The 21,849-nt window shown below is 45.1% G+C and overlaps 1 protein-coding gene across 4 annotated transcripts in view; it reads right to left on the minus strand.

Annotated features, from left to right (window-relative positions):
* Nucleotides 1–21,849, minus strand: part of PAPPA2 (pappalysin 2) — a 331,936-nt gene that overhangs the window by 71,772 nt on the left and 238,315 nt on the right. For all 4 annotated transcript variants that reach the window (XM_073643372.1, XM_073643370.1, XM_073643374.1 and 1 more), the window contains exon 18: nt 10,369–10,531. In XM_073643372.1, coding sequence (XP_073499473.1) covers nt 10,369–10,531 — 163 coding nt within the window. The remainder of the gene's footprint in view (nt 1–10,368; nt 10,532–21,849) is intronic.

Consider the following 21,849-nt stretch of genomic DNA (forward strand, 5'->3'; position numbering starts at 1 on the left):
CAGCAGTATGGATCCTCGAGCGGTTGCTCACGGAATGCATACATTGCGCAAGATGTACACTGCACGGCTCCGGCCAACATGGACGTCATTCTAAATATGGGGATACAGTCAGTATATATATACAAGTACAAAACACAATTATTTATATATAGGTGTATGGACGGGGATCAATTAGGGATGTGCAAGTGTATCAATTAGATATCGGCGGGGGATCAGTTAAGTATGGACGGGGGATCAATTAAGTATCAAGTATGGACGGGGGAATCAGATAAGTAGGTCAGGTGGATTAATTAAGTAAAAAGTTAAGTAAAGAAAGAATGAAATACAGTCAGCAATTCAGTCCTAAATCCTCCCTTCCAAACTCCCTGAATCTAAAGTCACTGAAAAACAAGTCACACACTTACTTTCGTTCGCACTTACGCTCCGGACACACGCAGCTCATTCACACTCGCAAACTAAGAGATTTAAAGAGTTTTTTTTTTTTTTTCCTTTTCCAGCAATGTACCCTTCACCTCAATGCACTTCCAAAGGACTTGATGCCCAACCAGCTGCCCCTTATAAACCCTTAATTATGACCCCTTCCCCTTAATTAACCCCTTGTGAGTAAATCTACACCTCAGGATTTTAGTGCAATGTAGTTAACCCTTAAATACACAGGTAGTAAACTAAGAAACTAAAACTGTAGTGAGAAAATAGGTTTTAAAAAGCCCAATAAATCTAAACAGGTATAAAAGCACTCAGCAGGTCACAATGCAGCACTCACCGCAATTCACACAGGTATTTTCTGCAGGATTCCCAATACCTCTTCACTGAAAAACAAGTCACACACTTACTTTCGTTCGCACTTACGCTCCGGACACACGCAGCTCGTTCACACTCGCAAACTAAGAGATTTAAAGAGTTTTTTTTTTTTTTTTTCCTTTTCCAGCAATGTACCCTTCACCTCAATGCACTTCCAAAAAATCCTTGAGGGGTGTAGCTTCCAAAATGGAGTCCGTTGGGAGGGGTTTCCAACAGTTTAGGCACATCAGGGACTCCCCAAACGCAACATGGCATCCGCTAATTATTCAAGCAAATTTTACATTCAAAAAGTCAAATGGCACTCCATCCCTTCCGAACCCTGCCGTGCACCCAAACAGTAGTTTTCCCCCACATATTGGGTATCGGCTTACTCAGGAGAAATTGCACAACAAATTGCATTGTGCAATTTCTCCTTTTACCCTAATGAAAATGCAAACATTTTGGGCTGAAAAAGATTTTTGTTGGAACAATGTGAACATTTTATTGTTGCAGCTCAATGTTATAAACTTCTGTGAAGCACCTAGGGGTTCAGGGTGCTTACCACACACCTAGATACATTCCCTGGGGGGTATAGTTTCCAAAATGGGGTCACTTATGGGGGGGTTTCCACTGTTTAGGCACATCAGGGGCTCCCCAAACACAACATGGCATCCGCTAATTATTCAAGCAAATTTTACATTCAAAAAGTCAAATGGCGCTCCTTCCCTTACGAACCCTGCCGTGTGTCCAAACAGTGGTTTTCCCCCACATATGGGGTATTGGCTTACTCAGGAGAAATTTTACAACAAATTGCATGGTGCAATTTCTCCTGTTACCCTTATGAAAATGCAAAAATTTTTGTGGCTGAAAAACATTTTTGTTGGAAAAATGTGAAAATTTTATTTTTACGGCTCAATGTTATAAACTTCTGTGAAGCATCTGGGGGTTCAGGGTGCTCACCACACATCTAGATAAGTTCTCTGGAGGGTCTAGTTTCCAAAATTGGGACACTTATGGGGGATTTCCACTGTTTAGGCACATCAGGGGCTCCCCAAACGCAACACGGCGTCCGCTAATTATTCAAGCAACTTTTACATTCAAAAAGTCAAATGGCACTCCTTCCCTTCCGAACCCTGCTGTGCACCCAAACAGTGGTTTTCCCCCACATATGGGGTATCAGCGTGCTCAGGAGAAATTGCACAACAAATTTTGGGGTTCGTTTTTTTAATGATACCCTCGCAAAAACAAAAAATTGGGGTGTAAAGTAACATTTTTGTAAAAAAAAAATAAATGTTCATTTTTTACTTCCACATTCCAAAAATTCCTGTGAAGCAACCGAAGGGTTAATAAGCTTCTTGAATGTGGTTTTGAGCACCTTGAGTGGTGCAATTTTTAGAATTGTGTCACTTTTGGGTATTTTCTGTCATAAAGGCCTCTCAAAGTCACTTCAAATGCGATGTGGTCCCTAAAAAAATGTTTTTTGTTAATTTTGTTGTAAAAATGAGAAATCACTGGTCAATTTTTAACCCTTATAGCTCCCTACTAAAAAAAAATTTTGGTTGTTTGGTGGAGGTGTGACACCCGACACCCCCGATGCTCAGCCGTTCCCGTTGTTGGCCAGAACTGTTCAGTTACAGAGCAGTACAGCACAACTCTATTGACGGAATAGTGGCCGCAGACAGGTATTGCACAGTCACCCCCTATTGACTTGAATAGTGGGCTGATGTGCAGTACCACGCCTCAGCTATTACAGTTGATGAAGCTGTTCTGTGCAATTCCACAACTGAGCAGTCAGGAACAGATGATCGCCAGAGCTGCACGATGTTGCACCCCCACCGATCAGACATTGTTGACCTATCCTAAGGATAGGCTCATAGGCGGATTATAATGAGGGCAATCTGGGCTACCGCCCGGGGCCCCAGGCCTCCAGGGGGCCCGGGGCTCCAGGGTGTCTATGGCCAGATTGCCCTCAGTATATGTGCGGCGCCGTGGCATATACCGGCAGACAGTGGCGGGGGGCCCCCGGACCGCTCCCCCAGCAGCGGCGCACGGCCGCTACTTCTTCTTCGGCCGGGCCAGCACTGCAGCTGTTAACTTCCCTGTGCTGGCCCGGCCGCATCACAGCTAAGAGACACGGCCCTGTGCGCGGCCGTGTCTCCTAGCTGTGACGTCACGCAGTGCACGCCTGGCCTGCACTGCTGCACCGGAGAGGAGCAGGAGGACAGGAGCCGAGCCGGAGGATGGTGAAAGTGTGTGTGTGAGAGTGTGTGTGTGTGTGTGTGTGAGAGTGTGTGTGTGTGTGTGAGAGTGTGTGTGTGAGAGTGTGTGTGTGAGTGTGGGTGTGTGTGTGTGTGCAGGCAGATATCATTGTGTGATGTCTGTTTATATGTATTTTTGTGTTTCAAATGTGTTTATGCGTGTATGTATATGTCTGTATATGTTTGTGTGTGCGTGACTGCGTGTCTCTGGGGGGGGGCGCCGTGTGGCCTCCTGCTGTGTATAGATGGCTACGTGCGGCCTCCCGCTGTGTATAGATGGTGCCGTGCGGCCTCCTGCCGTGTATAGATGGCTACATGTGCTCAATATTGAGTCATACAATTAATGTAAGGCTATGTGCCCATGATGCAGAAATGCTCCGGATTTTTTTTGAGCATTTCTGCATCTCCCTGGCAGAAAAAACGCATGTGGATTGTACATGCGTTTTTCCAGCCAGGGACATGCGGATGTGAAGCGTTCTTCACATGCATTTCCGCATGCGGGTTGACAAGCGCTTTCCAAGTGATTTTAGCATCACTTGGAAAGTGCTTGACAACTTGGTCACACTATATAAATCCATGCAAATGGCATGGATTTATATAGTGTGACCGTAAAAGAATGGTAAAAAATAAAAAATAAATATATACTTACCTTCTGATGGCCTGCCGACGTCAGTGGTCGCGTGACCCGTCACATGACTAAATGACGTCACGTCAGGTCCTTTTCAGACCATCGCGAGCTGCCGGCAAGCCAGGACGCATCGGATGAAGACACCGGGGGCCATCAGAAGGTAAGTATAATATTTATTTTATTCGTTTTTTTTACAGGTTCTATGGTACCCGGGTCCGGAGGAGAGTCTCCTCTTCTCCAAACCCGGGTACCATCCGCACATTGAAATGCATGGATTCCACATGTACAGATGCAGTGATGCGGAATCCATGCGTTCCAATGCAAGTCAATGGCAGCAAAAACGCCGCGCTTCCGCAAAATAATTGGTAGTGCTGCGGATTTTTCCGCAATGATAATCCGCAGCGGAAATTCCCGCAGCATGTGCACAGCACATGCAGATTATCATTGGGGAACATGGCAGACCTTCTACGAAGCGTTTCTGCAGCGGAATTGCCGCTGCGGAAACGCTTAAAAAATGCATAGTGGGCAAACAGCCTAAAAAAAAATTATTATAATTAATATTGTGCCAAATTAATTTCACGTGAACTATCACATGATCTATCACAGGGGATCATGTGACATGTGATTCATCAGGTGTGTGGAGGGGGGGCCGCGCCTTCTAAACTGCCCGGGGCCCTTGCTAATCTTAATCCACCCCTGGATAGGCCATCAGTGTTAAAGTCCCGTACAAGCCCTTTAAAGGGAAAGTGCCATCAAAAAACATTTTATTCAACAATTAAAATAATGTAAAGTATTAATGTTTTGATTTTTTTTTAAATATTATCATTTGTTTTTAATGAAGTAAAATATGAAAAATAATTTAAAAAGGTTTCGTATTTCCACTTTTAAACACTAGGGGGAGCAGCTGCTAAAATTTGCCATGAAAACCTAGTGTACAACTACATCACTTTACAACTGCAGTAAACGTGGGCGGGATCTGCTCACAAGTGTGTGACATCACTCCTTTCCTCCCCTTCTGGATGTTTGCAGCACGATAATAAAGAATGAAGATTAGGATCACAGTGTAGAGATTTTTTGTTGGCGACTGCCAATGATACTGACAAGTACAGTGTCACCAAGGGCAGCCGGCAGCACCAATTCTGTTAGTTAGTGTTGCTCTCTGTGTCATAAACTGGGGTTAGATGCATGGAGTGTGACACACACTGGGATTATTTACAGCACATGATAAACTACACGTATCTACATACAAGGCTCAGTGTCGTGTATCGCATGATGGGATTAGATACACCGGTCTGGGGTTTATCGCACATGATGGTATTAGATTCACCAATCTGGGGCGTGTCGCACATGATGGAATTCGATACACCGTTCTGGGGCATATCGCACATGATGGGATTACATACACCGATCTGGGGCATATCGCACATGATGGGATTAGATACACCGATCTGGGGCATATCGCACATGATGGGATTAGATTCACCGTTCTGGGGCGTATTGCGCAAATATACTTTGTGCTAATAAAACAATTCATTTTGGTAAAGGCTATATTTTGACACATTGAACAAATACTGATGGGAAGCTGCAATGTATTGCAATGCCTTTAGCTAAAGTTGCAGTGTTATACATTCCTGCCAGCCAATTCATGAAGGTCATTAGAAGGTTGACCACTGCTTTAAAGAAAGAATAAGGGAAATAAGATCTGAAGTCAAAGTGCTTTTTTGCAAGTTGCTGGGAAAAAGAAAAAAGAAGGTCCATATGCTGAATCGTGCGCTAAACTTCCCTTTGTGAATCCGTACCTCTTGTAATCCAATTTAAAAGATTTAAATGACTGATCGTTCTAAAGCAGACAAGGGACACAAAGTTCAATTAAAAATCTCGTTCAGCACATTGTGAACTAAGCACTTCTAGCAAAGGTGTGAAAAACAAATTTATTCCAGCACTCTCATCACTGTCACAGATAATCAACTTAATTAGGTGTTAATTATGTTTCACTGTTAAAATGAAATGTGACTATATCTGCACACAATCAAAATTAGTTATATTACCCCAGCACCGAAATATCACTCTTGCATTTTTGCCACAGCTATTTTTAAATTATGCTGTACAATGGAAGACTCGATCAAAGTATCCTTCTCCAAATAAGAAAAAAAAAAGTCATATTTTTTTGCTGGATGAGCAATTTGGGAAAATAACACGTTTTGTATTATTCTATTTTCCGCACCTGCAGAATTGCAAAACCCAGGGGCCATAGAACTCGTCCCTATTTAACGTAAACTGCTCGAGAGAGCAAAGAATATTAAGTTAGCTGCGTGCTCGGGGTTATGGTGTCAATGCATTATAGCTAAGCTGTTTTCTCAGCAAAAGGATAACATTATAGATGAGCCGCACTACACACACCTGACACTGAACTTCAAGGTGAGGCAGGACCCTTGTAAATCCCATAAATCTTACATGACACATACAGATAGGGACAAGTTGAATTTAGCAACTCATGAAACTGAGTCGCTTGTAGATCGTGATAACTAACTGAACCAACCGAGAGTTGTGCCAAATGACACATCATTAACATGTTTGAGTTTTGCTCGACATGTTGAAAAGCTGAATTTATAAAAAAAAAAATAATAATAAATGCGGGAGATGTTGTTAAGACAAGACCGAAGACAAACCCCTTGAAGTTAAATCATCTAACAGATGCCCTCAAAAGAAAAATAATAGCAAGATCAAGGAAGATGGCACACAGTCACGCCTGGCACACACACAAATCAGTGACTTCTAAGTGTGCCAGGTGGCTGCCATATTAGCCAAGTGGCATCACTACTACCTGGCAGCTACCCTTTTCAAATGTATCCTTGATTGCAGATAAAGTTGGTTACTTGGGCAGTGCAGGTAGCAGTCGAGAGGCACATTTTGGTCAAGATTTGATCAAAGGTATTTCTGCTTAGGTGAGAGGATGAGCAGGAGACTTGTCCCCCTCAAGAAGATGTTGTGTCAAGTGGGTTAAAATTGCTGTGTTGTTGGGTTTAAAGTGTATGCATATAAAAAGAAAAGTATTTTATCCTTATGGCCAGTGTGTGTGTGTTCCTGGAGAGTTAACCTCAAGGCCGTCCCCAGAGAAGGAGAGGGAGAAAAGAGCTTAGAAGTCTGAGAAAAATACAGTCCAGCGGAAGAGGGGGACCTTAGGAAAAGGTAGCTCCCTGCTGTGAGTACTAGAAACAGGGAGCTTAGTTTCTTAGTTTCAATGAGCGGCCCCTGAGACTGTCTTAGCTAAAGGCTCCGGGTATCGGGATCATATCGTTACACGTGGACCCTACCCCTAAGGAAACGCAGATAAATCAAACATCACCTTATGCCCCCTGCTATGGTACCTGTTGCCAGTGTATTGGGTGGAAAGTGGAAAAGGAGAAGGTGTAACCTGTAACCCCCTGTTCACCGTTTTGGCCGAATATAAAATGGATATTGTTTTTAAGGACTTGCCTGGCTTATTGAATGAGACAGTTAAAGGGAGCGGGACTGCACTAAGTGCAATAGAACCAACGATGGAAGCAGAAGATCCAGGTACAATGTCACTCACACACCCCAACAACACAAAATTCTAAAATTCTCTGTAACTGGCCCCGACGTGGAAATGGCAGACCACTCACACAACTACCGCCGGGGGACAGTTTACACTTAGCAAATGTACGTCCTACAACTACTCAGTTTTCCCCCATGTACAGTACAGACCAAAAGTTTGGACACACCTTCTCATTTAAAGATTTTTCTGTATTTTCATGACTTTGAAAATTGTACATTCACACTGAAGGCATCAAAACTATGAATTAACACATGTGGAATTATATACTTAACAAAAAAGTGTGAAACAACTGAAAATATGTCTTATATTCTTGGTTCTTCAAAGTAGCCACCTTTTGCTTTGATGACTGCTTTGCACACTCTTGGCATTCTCTTGATGAGCTTCAAGAGGTAGTCACCGGAAATGGTCTTCCAACAATCTTGAAGGAGTTCCCAGAGATGCTTAGCACTTGTTGGCCCTTTTGCCTTCACTCTGCGGTCCAGCTCACCCCAATCCATCTCGATTGGGTTCAGGTCTGGTGTCTGTGGAGGCCAGGTCATCTGGCGTAGCACCCCATCACTCTCCCTCTTGGTCAAATAGCCCTTACACAGCCTGGAGGTGTGTTTGGGGTCATTGTCCTGTTGAAAAATAAATGATGGTCCAACTAAACGCAAACCGGATAGAATAGCATGTCGCTGCAAGATGCTGTGGTAGCCATGCTGGTTCAGTATGCCTTCAATTTTGAATAAATCCCCAATAGTGTCACCAGCAAAGCACCCCCACACCATCACACCTCCTCTTCCATGCTTCACGGTGGGAACCAGGCATGTAGAGTCCATCCATTCACCTTTTCTGCTTCGCACAAAGACACGGTGGTTGGAACCAAAGATCTCAAATTTGGACTCATCAGACCAAAGCACAGATTTTCACTGGTCTAATGTCCATTCCTTGTGTTTTTTAGCTCAAACAAGTCTCTTCTGCTTGTTGCCTATCCTTAGCAGTGGTTTCCTAGCAGCTATTTTACCGTGAAGGCCTGCTGCACAAAGTCTCCTCTTAACAGTTGTTGAAGAGATGTGTCTGCTGCTAGAACTCTGTGTGGCATTGACCTGGTCTCTAATCTGAGCTGCTGTTAACCTGTGATTTCTGAGGCTGGTGACTCGGATAAACTTATCCTCAGAAGCAGAGGTGACTCTTGGTCTTCCTTTCCTGGGGCGGTCCTCATGTGAGCCAGTTTCTTTGTAGCGCTTGATGGTTTTTGCAACTGCACTTGGGGACACTTTCAAAGTTTGCCCAATTTTTCGGACTGATTGACTTTCATTTCTTAAAGTAATGATGGCCACTCGTTTTTCTTTACTTAGTCCCAACCCCATTTATAAAGCAAGAAATCCCACTTATTAAACCTGACAGGGCACACCTGTGAAGTGAAAACCATTTCCAGTGACTACCTCTTGAAGCTCATCAAGAGAATGCCAAGAATGTGCAAAGCAGTCATCAAAGCAAAAGGTGGCTACTTTGAAGAACCTAGAATTTAAGACATATTTTCAGTTGTTTCACACTTTTTTGTTAAGTATATAATTCCACATGTGTTGATTCATAGTTTTGAGGCCTTCAGTGTGAATGTACAATTTTCAAAGTCATGAAAATACAGAAAAATCTTTAAATGAGAAGGTGTGTCCAAACTTTTGGTCTGTACTGTATATGCATCGTCAGTTTGGCTGAGCATGTATGTGATTACAACAAAGGGAATAAGATGCTACCAAGCACCTCCAGCAGCAACGTACAGTATCTTCTCTGGGAATAAATTGATCGGATGTTAAAATTCAATCCTTTTTCTTCCCTGACATCATCTGTTGGGTGATCCCCCTATACATTAGATCTTGTCTTGTTCTGTCAATATTGGCAGCTTCGAACCTTGTTGCTCTAATGTGTAAGGGCACCTTACGATCACAAATAAAGTGCAGATAAATTGCATTTAGATTTTAAGAAAGAACCAGTAAAATGTTTGAAAATTACAAATATAACAGAACGAATATAACAGAAGCAAAGTATATACAATATTACCCATTGTACAGTAGATTGTGTTCAAAAGTAGTCATCATCGCTAATTATAAGCTATAAATTCTACAATAGGTCATTTCAAGGCAATGTTTAACTGTGACAATTCTGCCCACATAATATTGCCATATGTTGCCTAAAATAATACCACCGTGCAATGTGAATACATAATACTGCCATATAGTGACTGTATAATACTGCCATACATTCTGCACATAGTAGTGCCACACTGGCGGACACAGAAAGAAGAGGGTCCTGGTGCAAGAACAATATATGTCCCTCTGCAATCCAATAGCTAATCAAAATGCCCAATTCCACCTGCTTTGGAGGTGAAAATGGGTCCCCTTACCTTTTGGTCCCAGATTGCACCAATGATATGTCCGCCCCTGCAGTGCTATACGTGTCACGTGGTATTATATATTTATGTCAAATACAAGCGAACATGAAGAAAGTGTAAGAAATTACCCTTCTGGGGTACCGTTAAGTGGTGGAGGTCCCTTGTAAATTCTCTCTCGTCTAACTTGTCTGTAAGCCCTGATTCAAAATTTAAAGGGGTTGTCCTAGACTTTAATATTGATGACCTATACTTGGGATAGGTCATCAGTGTTTGATCGGTAGGGGTGCAACACCCGGCACCCCCGCCGATCAACTGTACCTCCCAGAAGATCTTATACCTGGTTGCAAAAACTTAACTTTACGGAAAAAAAACTTCAAAGCCAAAATTGTATTACCAGTCTTATGGCATAATATGCGTATTCATGCTTGAACTTTAATTTACAATCGCTTTGTAGTGAGAGCATGTATCTGCCAATGTGCCACTGAGATGCCATGTGGTTGTATCTATGTTAGTGGCATAGAGGTAGAGAATATAATCATCAAGTGTTGTATTAGCATATGTGAGTTGGAAAATGATAGAAGCTTATTAAAATCAGCACCATGCTAAATGAATTATTCGTTATCATATGCAAATGATTAATTTTGCTAAAATGTTAATACACTGCACAAGTACATTTGCATTACTGGCACCCAAAGCATGAACACACGGTTTAGTCATACATAAACTCAGAATTGTAGTAGAGAAAGTCTCATACTGTGTAAGTTCTGCAGTGCAATGTGCACTTGCTGTCCACCTCCGCACCACGGGTACAGTTGTACATTCCCCGAAGGATAAGGGGCAATGGTTCACACATGATAGGAATACACCGTCCAGTTGCCCAGAGTCCTGTCTGCAGACAGTGAATTTTCAGGAACTTCCTGCAAAACAGATTAGAAAAGTAGTCATAAGTGAAGCTCCATTGCCTGCCATAGACCTGAAGTGTCAGTCACGACTCACAACTCTATTATGCTCACCATAGACCTGAAGATTGTCAAGCAGCATCTGCCGGATGTAAGCAATGTGTGGAGCAGAACAGGGCAACTCCGTATACAGCTTAGTAGCTGCTGCCAAGTACTGAACTTTCAAGTGCAGTATTCGGTAGCAGCTACACTGTGCACTTTGCAGCTCCATACATTGCTTACACCCAGCTAGTGCCGGAGCTGATTGGTGAGGGTATCGAGTGTTAAGCTGGCCACATACACTTTAGACTTATGTCATCTGAACCTGCCGACATCAACACGTTCTGCCGACAGTCTAATGTATATGAAAGCACCAGCCAAATGATATCGATATCCTATATTGGACTGCCGATCGCATTGTTCTCCATGTAAGGAGATAATCTGGAAAATAGGAAATACAGAGACCAGCCCCATCCCTTAAACCGATGTCAGTTTCAGGACAGAATTGGTCTCTGCTTTTCCTGCTCTCCAGATTATCTCCTTACAATGCACAATGACAGTGCGCTCTCTTGCCAGCCTGCACTTCTGATTATAGCTGGTGAGAGAGCGCACTGTCATTGTGCATTAAAAAGAATATTGCATAGTGACAAGATCCTACTGAGTGTACATCGGATTTGCCAAAAGAAGCATGCTCAGTACAGCAGGGACTAATCCATTTCCTGAATCAGACATTATTGATGACACTTTGAATCAGGGTGGGGACAGAGGCTGCAGAAGGACCGTAGCCTCTGTCTCCTAATGACATCTTGTTTGAGTATGCCAGCCTGCACTTGGGATTCTCAAATAAAATGTCAGCAAACATGAAGTTTGTTGGACGTTACATACTGGCTCAGTCTGAGTTTACAAGGTTTGGAAAAATTCTCTGTAGAGTTGCTCCTATGTTAGTAAACTTAGGAGAACTATTAATGCAGCATTTAACACAATGGAAAAAATGGTGAACCTGTATTTTGTTATGTTTTGGGCTTTAACTTTAATTATAAAAAAATAGTTTTGCATTGATAGAAATACAGCTACAAATCACACATACTCCATCTATATACAGTATATAAGCCTGAGAGGTGGGCGGTATGATGAGTTATTTCCATCAGTCTTTAGCGCAAGTGGATAAAACTTCTGATTTAGAAAAGTTCATCCTGTACTCGTTAATAGAGATGAGCGTTGTTCTACTCGAACTGTTCGCCAATCTCAAATTCGAGCTGTTTTGGGCGGTGTTCGAGCCGTTCGGCGAACACGAACAATTTGAGAAAAATTCGGCTGTTCGAGGTTATGTTCGATAACTGTTCGTGCACCAAAATCATAACTGGATTTTTTCTCAGTAATGATGAAAATTAATGTTAATACGCAGTTTGAGTGTACAGCGGGGTGGGGGGAGGGGCAGGGGATGGATCTCTGCAGGAACAATGAAGATCTCCATTTTTTTTTCTCTTTCCCGCATTTACAGTGGGGAGGTGCAATCTGTCAGCCTATCAGCAGCGCACACACAGAGCGAAGTGCTTTTTTTCACACAAGCAAGGGCATGTGTCATTGGCAGTGTATGTCACATGTCCTTGCCCTATAAGACCAAGCCATTTTCCCCGTCGCCACCATTTTCTCACTGCTGCAGCTGCGTGTTAGACGGCACCGCTGTTGCTGTGTGCGCTATACCTTGTTAATTTCAAGCCAATTTTCGCACAAATATACAGATAGCTTGGGAGTAGGGAATAGTTGTGATTGCAGTCCTTTTAAGGACTAGGTTACAGCATTTCCTACGACTTTTATCAGGCAGGTCTGTGCTCTTAAATAGATAGGTTGTGGGAGTAAAGACTAATTGTAATTGGAGTCCTTTTCAGGACTAGGTTACATCAGTTCCTATCAGTTTTTGCCAGGCAGGTCTGTGCCAGTGCTGTGCACGTTTTTTTCACAGCATTTGGCTGAATCTAGCAAAGCTAATCCTTTTTGGCCTATTGCAGAGTGTGTTAGTCAGTGGAGTAGCCTATCTGTGTTGCAAGATATACCACCTGTGTATAGAATACCAATTTTTTTACTGCACTTAGTGAAGTAAAATCTTTTGGGCATAGCATCATTCTATTAGTCCATCTATACTGACCTCCATCAGGTTGCAAACTGAATCTAATTTTTTTCTACATCTAGCTCTGAAAAAATATTTGGCCTTCTAGCAGTGTGTGGGACTTGTTCTATTAGTCCACCTATACTGACCTCCATCGGGTTGCAAACTGAATATATTTTTTTCTGCATCTACCTCTGAAAAAATATTGGGCTTCTAGCTGTGTGTGGGACTTGTTGTATTAGTCCATCTATACTGACCTCCATCAGGTTGCAAACTGAATATATTTTTTTCTGCATCTACCTCTGAAAAAATATTGGGCTTCTAGCTGTGTGTGGGTCTTGTTCTATTAATCCATCTATACAGACCTCCATCAGGTTGCAAACTGAATATAATTTTTTTCTGCATCTAGCTCTGAAAAAATATTTGGCCTTCTAGTAGTGTGTGGGACTTTCTCTGTTAGTCCATCTATACTGACCTCCATCAGGTTGCAAACTGAATATATTTTTTTCTGCATCTACCTCTGAAAAAATATTGGGCTTCTAGCTGTGTGTGGGTCTTGTTCTATTAATCCATCTATACAGACCTCCATCAGGTTGCAAACTGAATATAATTTTTTTCTGCATCTACCTCTGAAAAAATATTGGGCTTCTAGCTGTGTGTGGGACTTGTTGTATTAGTCCATCTATACTGACCTCCATCAGGTTGCAAACTGAATATATTTTTTTCTGCATCTACCTCTGAAAAAATATTGGGCTTCTAGCTGTGTGTGGGACTTGTTCTATTAATCCATCTATACAGACCTCCATCAGGTTGCAAACTGAATATATTTTTTTCTGCATCTACCTCTGAAAAAATATTGGGCTTCTAGCTGTGTGTGGGACTTGTTGTATTAGTCCATCTATACTGACCTCCATCAGGTTGCAAACTGAATATATTTTTTTCTGCATCTACCTCTGAAAAAATATTGGGCTTCTAGCTGTGTGTGGGACTTGTTGTATTAGTCCATCTATACTGACCTCCATCAGGTTGCAAATTGAATATAATTTTTTTCTGCATCTAACCCAGCCAATAGTTTTGGCCTAATACCACAGTTTGGCCACTCAGCTCTGCTCGGTTACCATCCATTGTTTTTTTGTGCAAACAACTCCAGAGTTGTGAATTAGTTAACCACCAAAATGAGTGGAAAAAGGCCTGCTGCTGGTGGAAAGGGGAATAGGCGTGTTGGGAAGGGGAAAAAAGGTTGTGTCCGTGGGGTAGGTGTTAAAGCAACAGTAACATCTGCAGAAGAAAGACCATCTTCCAGCCAAACTAAAATGTCTACTTCTTTTAGCGGACAATGTGATAAGATCCCTTTCTTACGGCCACGCCAATCGCTACAAATTCCAGATGAGGCACAAAAACAGCAGGTGCTTCAACGGATATCAAGTGCTCCTTTAAGTGGGCTCTCCTCCACATCAACTTCAACATCACAAATACTCCAGTCCTCAAAGGTGTCACCCAAATCGCACTTGCTTCCTCACAGCTCCCAAATCTCCAGCTGCCCGTCTGAGTATGAGGTAGAACAGATGGTTGAGTCTGCAGAGCTGTTTACTCATACTATAGCCTGGGAATCAGAGGTCGACTCCAGCGCTTCTGTGAATCCAGACGAGGAAATGATCTGCACTGATGCCCAGAATCTTTATGAGTCGGATCCAGGACCAGACGCAGAAGGTTCTGACCATAATGTAGACCCTCATTCCCAAACTGTAACTCCTGTTGGTGGAGACAATGAGGAAGACGATGATAAGACTCAAATACCTGATTGGAGCGACAACTTTAGTTTTTTGTCAGGGCAGGAACAGGTTGGCTCTGAGGACGACGGGTGTGAAAACACACAGGGTGATGATGATGAGGTTGGAGATCCCACTTACTGTCAACCCACAGTCAGCCAAGAGATGAGGTCAGCAGAGGAGGTGGAGGAAGATGCTAGTGACGACGAGGTCAGGTTGCGCCTTCCTGGACAGAGACGTAGTACTGGAAGCACGTCAACAACTGCATCCTCAAACACAACTCTGCCTCTCACCACAAGTCGTGGTGGCTCTTCAGGTCGCATGGGTGCTAAGCCTTGCATAGCCTGGGCATTTTTTCAGATCGATAAAGATGACCCAACTCGTGTTATCTGTAACATTTGTCAGCAAAAGCTAAGTAGAGGCCAAAAAATACATAGTTTGAGTACTTCATGCATGAACCGGCACATGGACATGAAGCATAAGTTGCAGTGGGAAGCTCAGTGTGCTACAATGCGGCCTAGCCGGCCGGGCCAACCACCGTCTGCCATATCTTATGCATCCGCGGCCTCTTCTTCCTCTGTGACTGGGGGGACAGCAGTCACACCTGTTTTGGGGCGCAGACCTGCCACCTCTTTACCCGCAACAGCCAGCGTGATTGGCAGGTCATCATTTTCTTTGGAGGTGGTAACACCAGCTGGTGTTGAGCGCTGTCCGACATCGATAGCACCACCTTTGGATCAAGGCAACCTAACATGTCCACCTGCATCTTCCTCACAGACTGGCAGTTTGCCGGGGACACCCTTATCAACCCCGTCTAAGCACAATAGCCAGCCCTCGGTCCCTCAGATGTGGACAAGTAAAACACCATTTCCTCCTAGCCATGAGAAAGCTAAGAGGTTGAATTTCACCATCTGCAAGCTCTTGGCTACAGAAATGCTGCCTTTCCGCCTGGTGGACACAGAGGATTTTCGAGACCTTATGTCCGTCGCAGTGCCCCAGTACCAGATGCCCAGTCGGCACTACTTCTCAAAGAAAGGTGTGCCTGCGCTCCACCAGCATGTCGCACACAACATCACCGCTTCTTTGAGAAACTCTGTGTGTGACAGGGTGCATTTCACCACAGACACTTGGACGAGTAGGCATGGACAGGGGCGTTACATGTCGCTGACTGGGCACTGGGTAACTATGGTGACAGCAGGACAAGGGGCTGCTGTCCAAGTCTTGCCGTCCCCACGAGTTGTGCGTCAATCCTCTTTATGTCAAAGTTCCTCCACTGCTTCTGCCTCCTCAACCTCCTCTCGGTCTTCCACCTGCACCCAGAGCCTGTCTGGTCATGCCACAAGCTTTCTAACTGCGCAGAAGGGATCCTGCACACCTCCTTACTATGCTGGCAGTAGGGCTCAACGTCATCAGACGGTTTTTACTTTGAAATGTCTGGGAAATGTGAGTCACACAGCTGAGGAGTTGTGGTCAGCTCTGGAGAACCAATTTCATGAATGGCTGTCTCCACTGGACCTGAAACCAGGGAAGGCCGTGTGCGACAATGCTGCAAACCTGGGTGCGGCCCTTCGCCGGGGCAATGTCACACACGTGCCTTGTATGGCTCACGTGTTGAACCTGGTTGTCCAGCAATTTTTAGCCCACTATCCCAGACTAGATGGCCTTCTGCAGAGGGCACGGTCGCTGTGTGCTCACTTCCGCCGTTCGCATCCCGCAGCTCAGCGACTTACATCTCTACAGAAGTCGTTGGGCCTGCCACTTCACCGGCTAAAATGCGATGTGCCTACCCGGTGGAATTCAACTCTGCACATGTTGCAGCGACTGTGGCAGCACCGACAAGCCCTGGTGCAATACGTTCTGACGTATAGCCTGGGCCAACGAGATCCAGAGGTGGGGCAAATCACGCTGGAGGAGTGGTCTCAGATCAGGGACCTATGCACCCTTCTGCACAGTTTTGAAATGGCGACGAAGATGTTTAGTGCTGATGATGCCATTATCAGCATGACTATTCCGGTGATTTACATGCTGGAGCACATGTTAAACAGAATTCGGAGTCAGGTGGTGGCACAAGAGGAGGTGGAGGAAGTAGAGGAGGAGGAGTTGTATGCGGAAGGGCTAACATCTGCAAGGTCCAGACGGTCGGCAGCACCAAGGCGGCAGGCATGTGAGGGTGGGGGAGATGGTTTTACCAGGGCGCATGGTAGCAGCCAAACTAGTGAGGAAGGTGCAGGAGCCCAGGAAGAAGTGGAGGACGAACTGATGGAAGACTCATCAGATGAGGGAGACCTTGATCACATTTCTGTTGTGCGAGGTTGGGGGGAGAGGACAGAGGAAGGAAGCATGATTGTTACCTCGCCACCAACACAACAGGGACTTGGTGCTCCTGGATGCGCAACACACATGAGTGCCTTCTTGCTGCACTACCTGCAACATGACCCTCGAATTGTGAGAATTAGAAATAATCCTGACTACTGGGTTGCCACACTGTTAGATCCCCGGTACAAAAGTAAATTTGCCGAAATTATTCCTGCCATAGAAAGGGATGCACGCATGCAGGAGTATCAGCAGAGACTGTTGCAGAATCTTACATGTGCTTTTCCACAAAACACCAGTGGTGCACGTAGTGAATCTCACAGTTCCAACTTGCCAACCGTGGGACCGTCAAGTGTTCAGCACTCAAACCGTAACAGAACCACAGTATCTGCTGGTAACATCAATTTTGCGGAATCATTTCACCACTTTTTTAGCCCATCCTTTGCAAGGCCACAGGAGACAAGAAGTCTGACACATAGTCAACGCCTAGAGACGATGGTACAGGAGTATCTCCAAGTAAACATTGAAGCCACGACTGTGTCACTGGACCCTTGCTCTTTTTGGGCTTCTAATCTGGATAAATGGCCGGAGCTAGCCACTTACGCCTTGGAGATCTTGTCATGCCCCGCAGCCAGCGTTCTGTCTGAACGTGTGTTCAGCGCTGCTGGTGGTGTGCTGACAGATAAGCGCACGCTGCTCTCCACTGATAATGTAGACAGACTCACGTTCATAAAGATGAACAAATCATGGATCCGAAACGACTTTTCTACCCCTGTGTCATCCTGGGGAGAGTAAAAGCTTGATGATTGGTTAAAATCACCCTACCAACCGTTTTAAGCTTTCAAATTACTAATCATGTTTATCTGTATCTTGACTGGAAAATAATTTGGGCTTTGTAGCAGTGTGCAGCACTGATCCTATTAGGCCATCTATAATAAGCTCCACCAGATTTAAAATTAAAAATAATTTTTAGCTGCATCTAGCCCGGAAAATAATTTTGGGGCTCCGAGATGCGCAAGACACATAAGTGCCTTCTTGCTGCACTACCTGCAGCATGACCCTCATATTGTCAGAATTCGAAATAATCATGACTACTGGGTTGCCACACTCTTAGATCCCCCAAACTTTTCGATCAACCTTTTCATTTTAATAAAGACCAAAAAAATGGTCATTTTTGAAATTATAAGCATTAGCAGGTTGTTAGAAACTGAAATCAAACAGTTTTCAACTCAAAACTTTATTCTAGGTGATGTTACATTTTCACATAGGACCCCTTGTTCGAAAGGAGCTTCTGAACTCTCTCGTCCATTGAATTTGTCAGGTTTTGGATGGTTTCTGCTTCAATTGTTTTGCATGAGGACAGAATACCCTCCCAGAGCTGTTGCTTAGATGTGAACTGCCTCCCGCCATCATAGACACTCCTTTTAATGATGCTCAAAGGTTCTGAATGGGGTAGAGGTCAGGGGAGCATGGGGGTCACACCATAAGTTTGTCCCCTTTTATGCCCATATCAGCCAGAGATGCAGATGTTTTATGTGCAGCATGAGATGGTGCATTATCATGCAGAAAAATGATCTTGCTGTGAAATACACGGTTCTTCTTCTTGAACCATGGCAGGAAGTGCTGTTTGAGAAAATCCACATACATTATGGAGTTCATCTTTAGCGCCTTCAGGGATCCTAAAGGGGCCGACAATCTCTCTCCCCATGATTCCAGCCCAAAACATTACTCCACCTCCTCCTTGTTGGCGCTGTAGCCGTGTTTGCGTGGGGTGTCCATCAACCAGCCATCCTCCACTCCATCCATCTGGACCATCGAGCGCTGCACGGCACTCATCCGTGAACAAAACAGTTTTGAAATCAGTCTTCATGTAATGTTTGGCCCACTGGAGCCGTTTCTGCTTGTGTGAAGTGAATAGAGGAGGTCGACAGGATGGCGTATGCACAGCTGCAAACCTCTGAAGGACCCTGCATCTTGTTGTTCGGGGGACGTTGGAGGCACAAGCAGCTTCAAAAACTTGTCTGCTGCTATGACAAGGCTTTTTTGCCGCTGCTCTTTCAACCTGACGTAATTGCCTGTAGGAAAGAGTCCTCAATTTGCCCTTATCAGCACGCACACGTGTGTACTGTGAATCAGCTACATACTTCTTGATTGCCAAGACACTTCATCCTGATCATCGCACAATGTTGATTGTAGTCATGCCTTGACCTAAACACTCCACAATTTGTTGCTTCTCAGCAGCCGACACATCCTTTTTCTTTCCCATTTTGGCAGAAAATGTAGGCTGCTTAATAATGTGAGAGAGCCTTCTTAAGTAGTCTTGCCTTTCATTGGACACACCTGCCAAACTAATTAGCACAGGTGTCTGCAATTGCTTACAGTGATATAAAGAGCCCTGACACACATCACCATCAATGAGTTTAACTGACAAACAAACAAATTCTTCCCTTATCACTCCTAAACACTTTTTGCATAATAATTTGGAACGCAGTGTACATGTGCTTTTCCACAAAACACCAGCGGTTCACGTAGTGAATCTTACAGTTCTAACTTGCCAACCGTGGTCTGTATGGAATTGTTCAATAAAGGGCCCAAAATTAAGATAACATAGATGGGAGAGGTCTCTATGAATAGGAATTCCTAAGTATTTGATACCCTGTGAGGGCCAGGCAAAGGGAAAGTTGGACTGGATGGAATCCTATATGGATTTGGGGAGGGAGACATCGAGGGCCTCAGACTTCGCTGCATTGATTTTAAAATTTTACCATGTAACAAAGTGATCTATTTCAGCCATAACAGCAGGGATGGATATATGTGATTGAGTGATATATACTAGGACATCATCAGCAAATAGAGAGCACTTGTACTCGGTGCCTCCCACCTCAATCCACCTAATATTGGGGTTATGGCGAATTGATGAGAGCAGGTGCTCCGTCACTAGGATGTATAAGAGAGGGGACAGAGGACATCCCTGCCTTGTCCCATTGGTGATTGTGAAAGGTGATGAAAATGTTCTGACGCACCCCCTGGGCCTTGGGACACCCGGAGCCGGACCCTTTTTGGTGGATGCTGGTGGTTGTAGTCTTCGTGGCGGTGACCCGGTTCCGTGGCTCAGGGCGGTCAAACCAGTGGCGGAACTATTTATGTGGTTTTGATGTTTAAATGTCCGACTACGCCACCCGTGGATTGCGGTCAGAGTGAACCGCCGCTACAGGGCAGACCGCTGAGGCTGGTGTTGTGGGTGCAGCAGAGCGTAGCATAACTCCCCACGGGAGGAGTATAGCCTCAGGGCAGTGTATGCGGAGGATGGGGGTGATGGTGCAGGGCAGCAGCAGTAACGACACGGAGTCAGTGATGCAGTCCAGGGCCTTTACTCACAGTTCTTATTATCCAGACCACGTCTGCAGGTAACGGCTGCCCACGTCGTACTGTGCTCACCAGGTGAGGGGCTCAGACAACTCCCAGATAACTTTGGAGCACTTCACAGGACCCCCTTTGTGTGTCCTTTGTCTGGCCTTTCTTACCAACACTTCTGTCCGGCTGCCTCGGGCCTCCTCTTGGTAAACTTGGCGCCAGTTTCCCTGACCCTATGTGGTGCCTTCCTAGCGGGTGTAGCGAGGGGCTGCGCCACATAAAATGTCAGAGCCTCCGGTTTCTAGCTGAGGGTCGTTTCCTGCCTCCACTAGTTCGTGGACCGGTCTCCCCCTTTGGCCTGACCCCTCCACGCAGGTGGATTCGGGCGTGCGGTGGCGACTCGCCCGTCCGCACCCCTGGGATCCCTTCATTCCTCGTTCCTGGAGCCTTCTCCGCTCCTCTTCCTTCCTTCTCCCTCTTCCAGGCCTGGGCCTCTGTTACTAGGCCCGCCTCCGGAGCAGAGCTCATGCAGAGCCCCTGCTCCCTGCCACTTCTGCTCAGACTTCTCTGCACTGAACTAAGATGGTGCCCACCTTTTATACTCCCTTCTCAATGCACCCAGGAACTGCTTCCTCCCTGCTCCTGCACTACAGGGTTCCCCTTCCTCAGTGTTCCCTCCCCCCACTCCAGCCAGGGACAGGGACTGTCGTGCCCATCTCAGGGGCATATTGGTCGCCCTGCCCCACGGCAATGTGGTGTAATGCATGCAGGTGTCGGGTCCTGATCCACACTCCATCCTTACCTGAGAGTGAGATATCACACCTCTGGGTGAGGTGCAATACGTCTGTAGCAACCGAGCCCTCAGGGTGCTACAGTTCCATTTATCTTCAGCCTAGGTGACGTATTACGATACAGGGCCGTGATTTTGGCTATAAAAGGGTCCCCTAGACCCCTACCCCAAGCTTTTTAAGAGAATCATATATGGCGTGCCAGGAGACTCTATGGAATGCTTTCTCAGCATCCAACGAGAGTATCTAATTACAAATTTTTAACTGCATCTAGCCCAGGAAATACTTTGTGCCTAGTAGCAGTGTCTGCTAGTCAGCGGATTATCCCGGCAGTTAAGCAAGCTACACCACCTGTAGTTTAGACACTTAATTTTTTCAAAGGAAATGCTTCGGGACCATGGGATACTTAGTGAAGAGCATCAGGAGGCACCCCAAGGCATAGGGGCTGGGACTGGCAGTAGGATGCCTTGCGGTGGACAGCCGAGCTCGATCCTTATAAAAGCTTTTTAACTGCAGCAGCTTTAGTGAACGCTACTGGAGCTGGAATTACCGCGGCTGCTGGCATGAGACTTGCCCTCCAATAGATCCTTGTAAATGGATTTAAAGTGTATTCATTCAAATTAGAGAGACAATTTAAATTAAAAAGCTTAGAGCTGCCTCCACCACAGGGGGGCTCGCTCGACCCACCAGCGGACAGGCCCCAGTATTGGGAGAGGGGGGCTGGCCGTCAGGGTTCACCGCGGCTCTGGCACAAACCCGGCGACACGGAGGTGGCACGGGCAGGAGCGGACTGGCCGTGTCAGCTTCTCACTTTTTGGATTTTAGAAGGGCATGACATGCCTATATCTGTGTCTCCCCCTCCTTTTACTCCTCCACCTCTTTTATTTTCGCATGACTATATGTACTTGTCACTTTTCCATGTGTTAGTTATGTCTTCTGAGCAGTTTGTCAGCTTTTGGACACCTT

The sequence above is a fragment of the Phyllobates terribilis genome, unplaced genomic scaffold (genome assembly GCF_046119375.1).
Source record: "Phyllobates terribilis strain yellow unplaced genomic scaffold, ASM4611937v1 Scaffold_8__6_contigs__length_399053987, whole genome shotgun sequence".
Classification (NCBI taxonomy): domain Eukaryota; kingdom Metazoa; phylum Chordata; class Amphibia; order Anura; family Dendrobatidae; genus Phyllobates; species Phyllobates terribilis.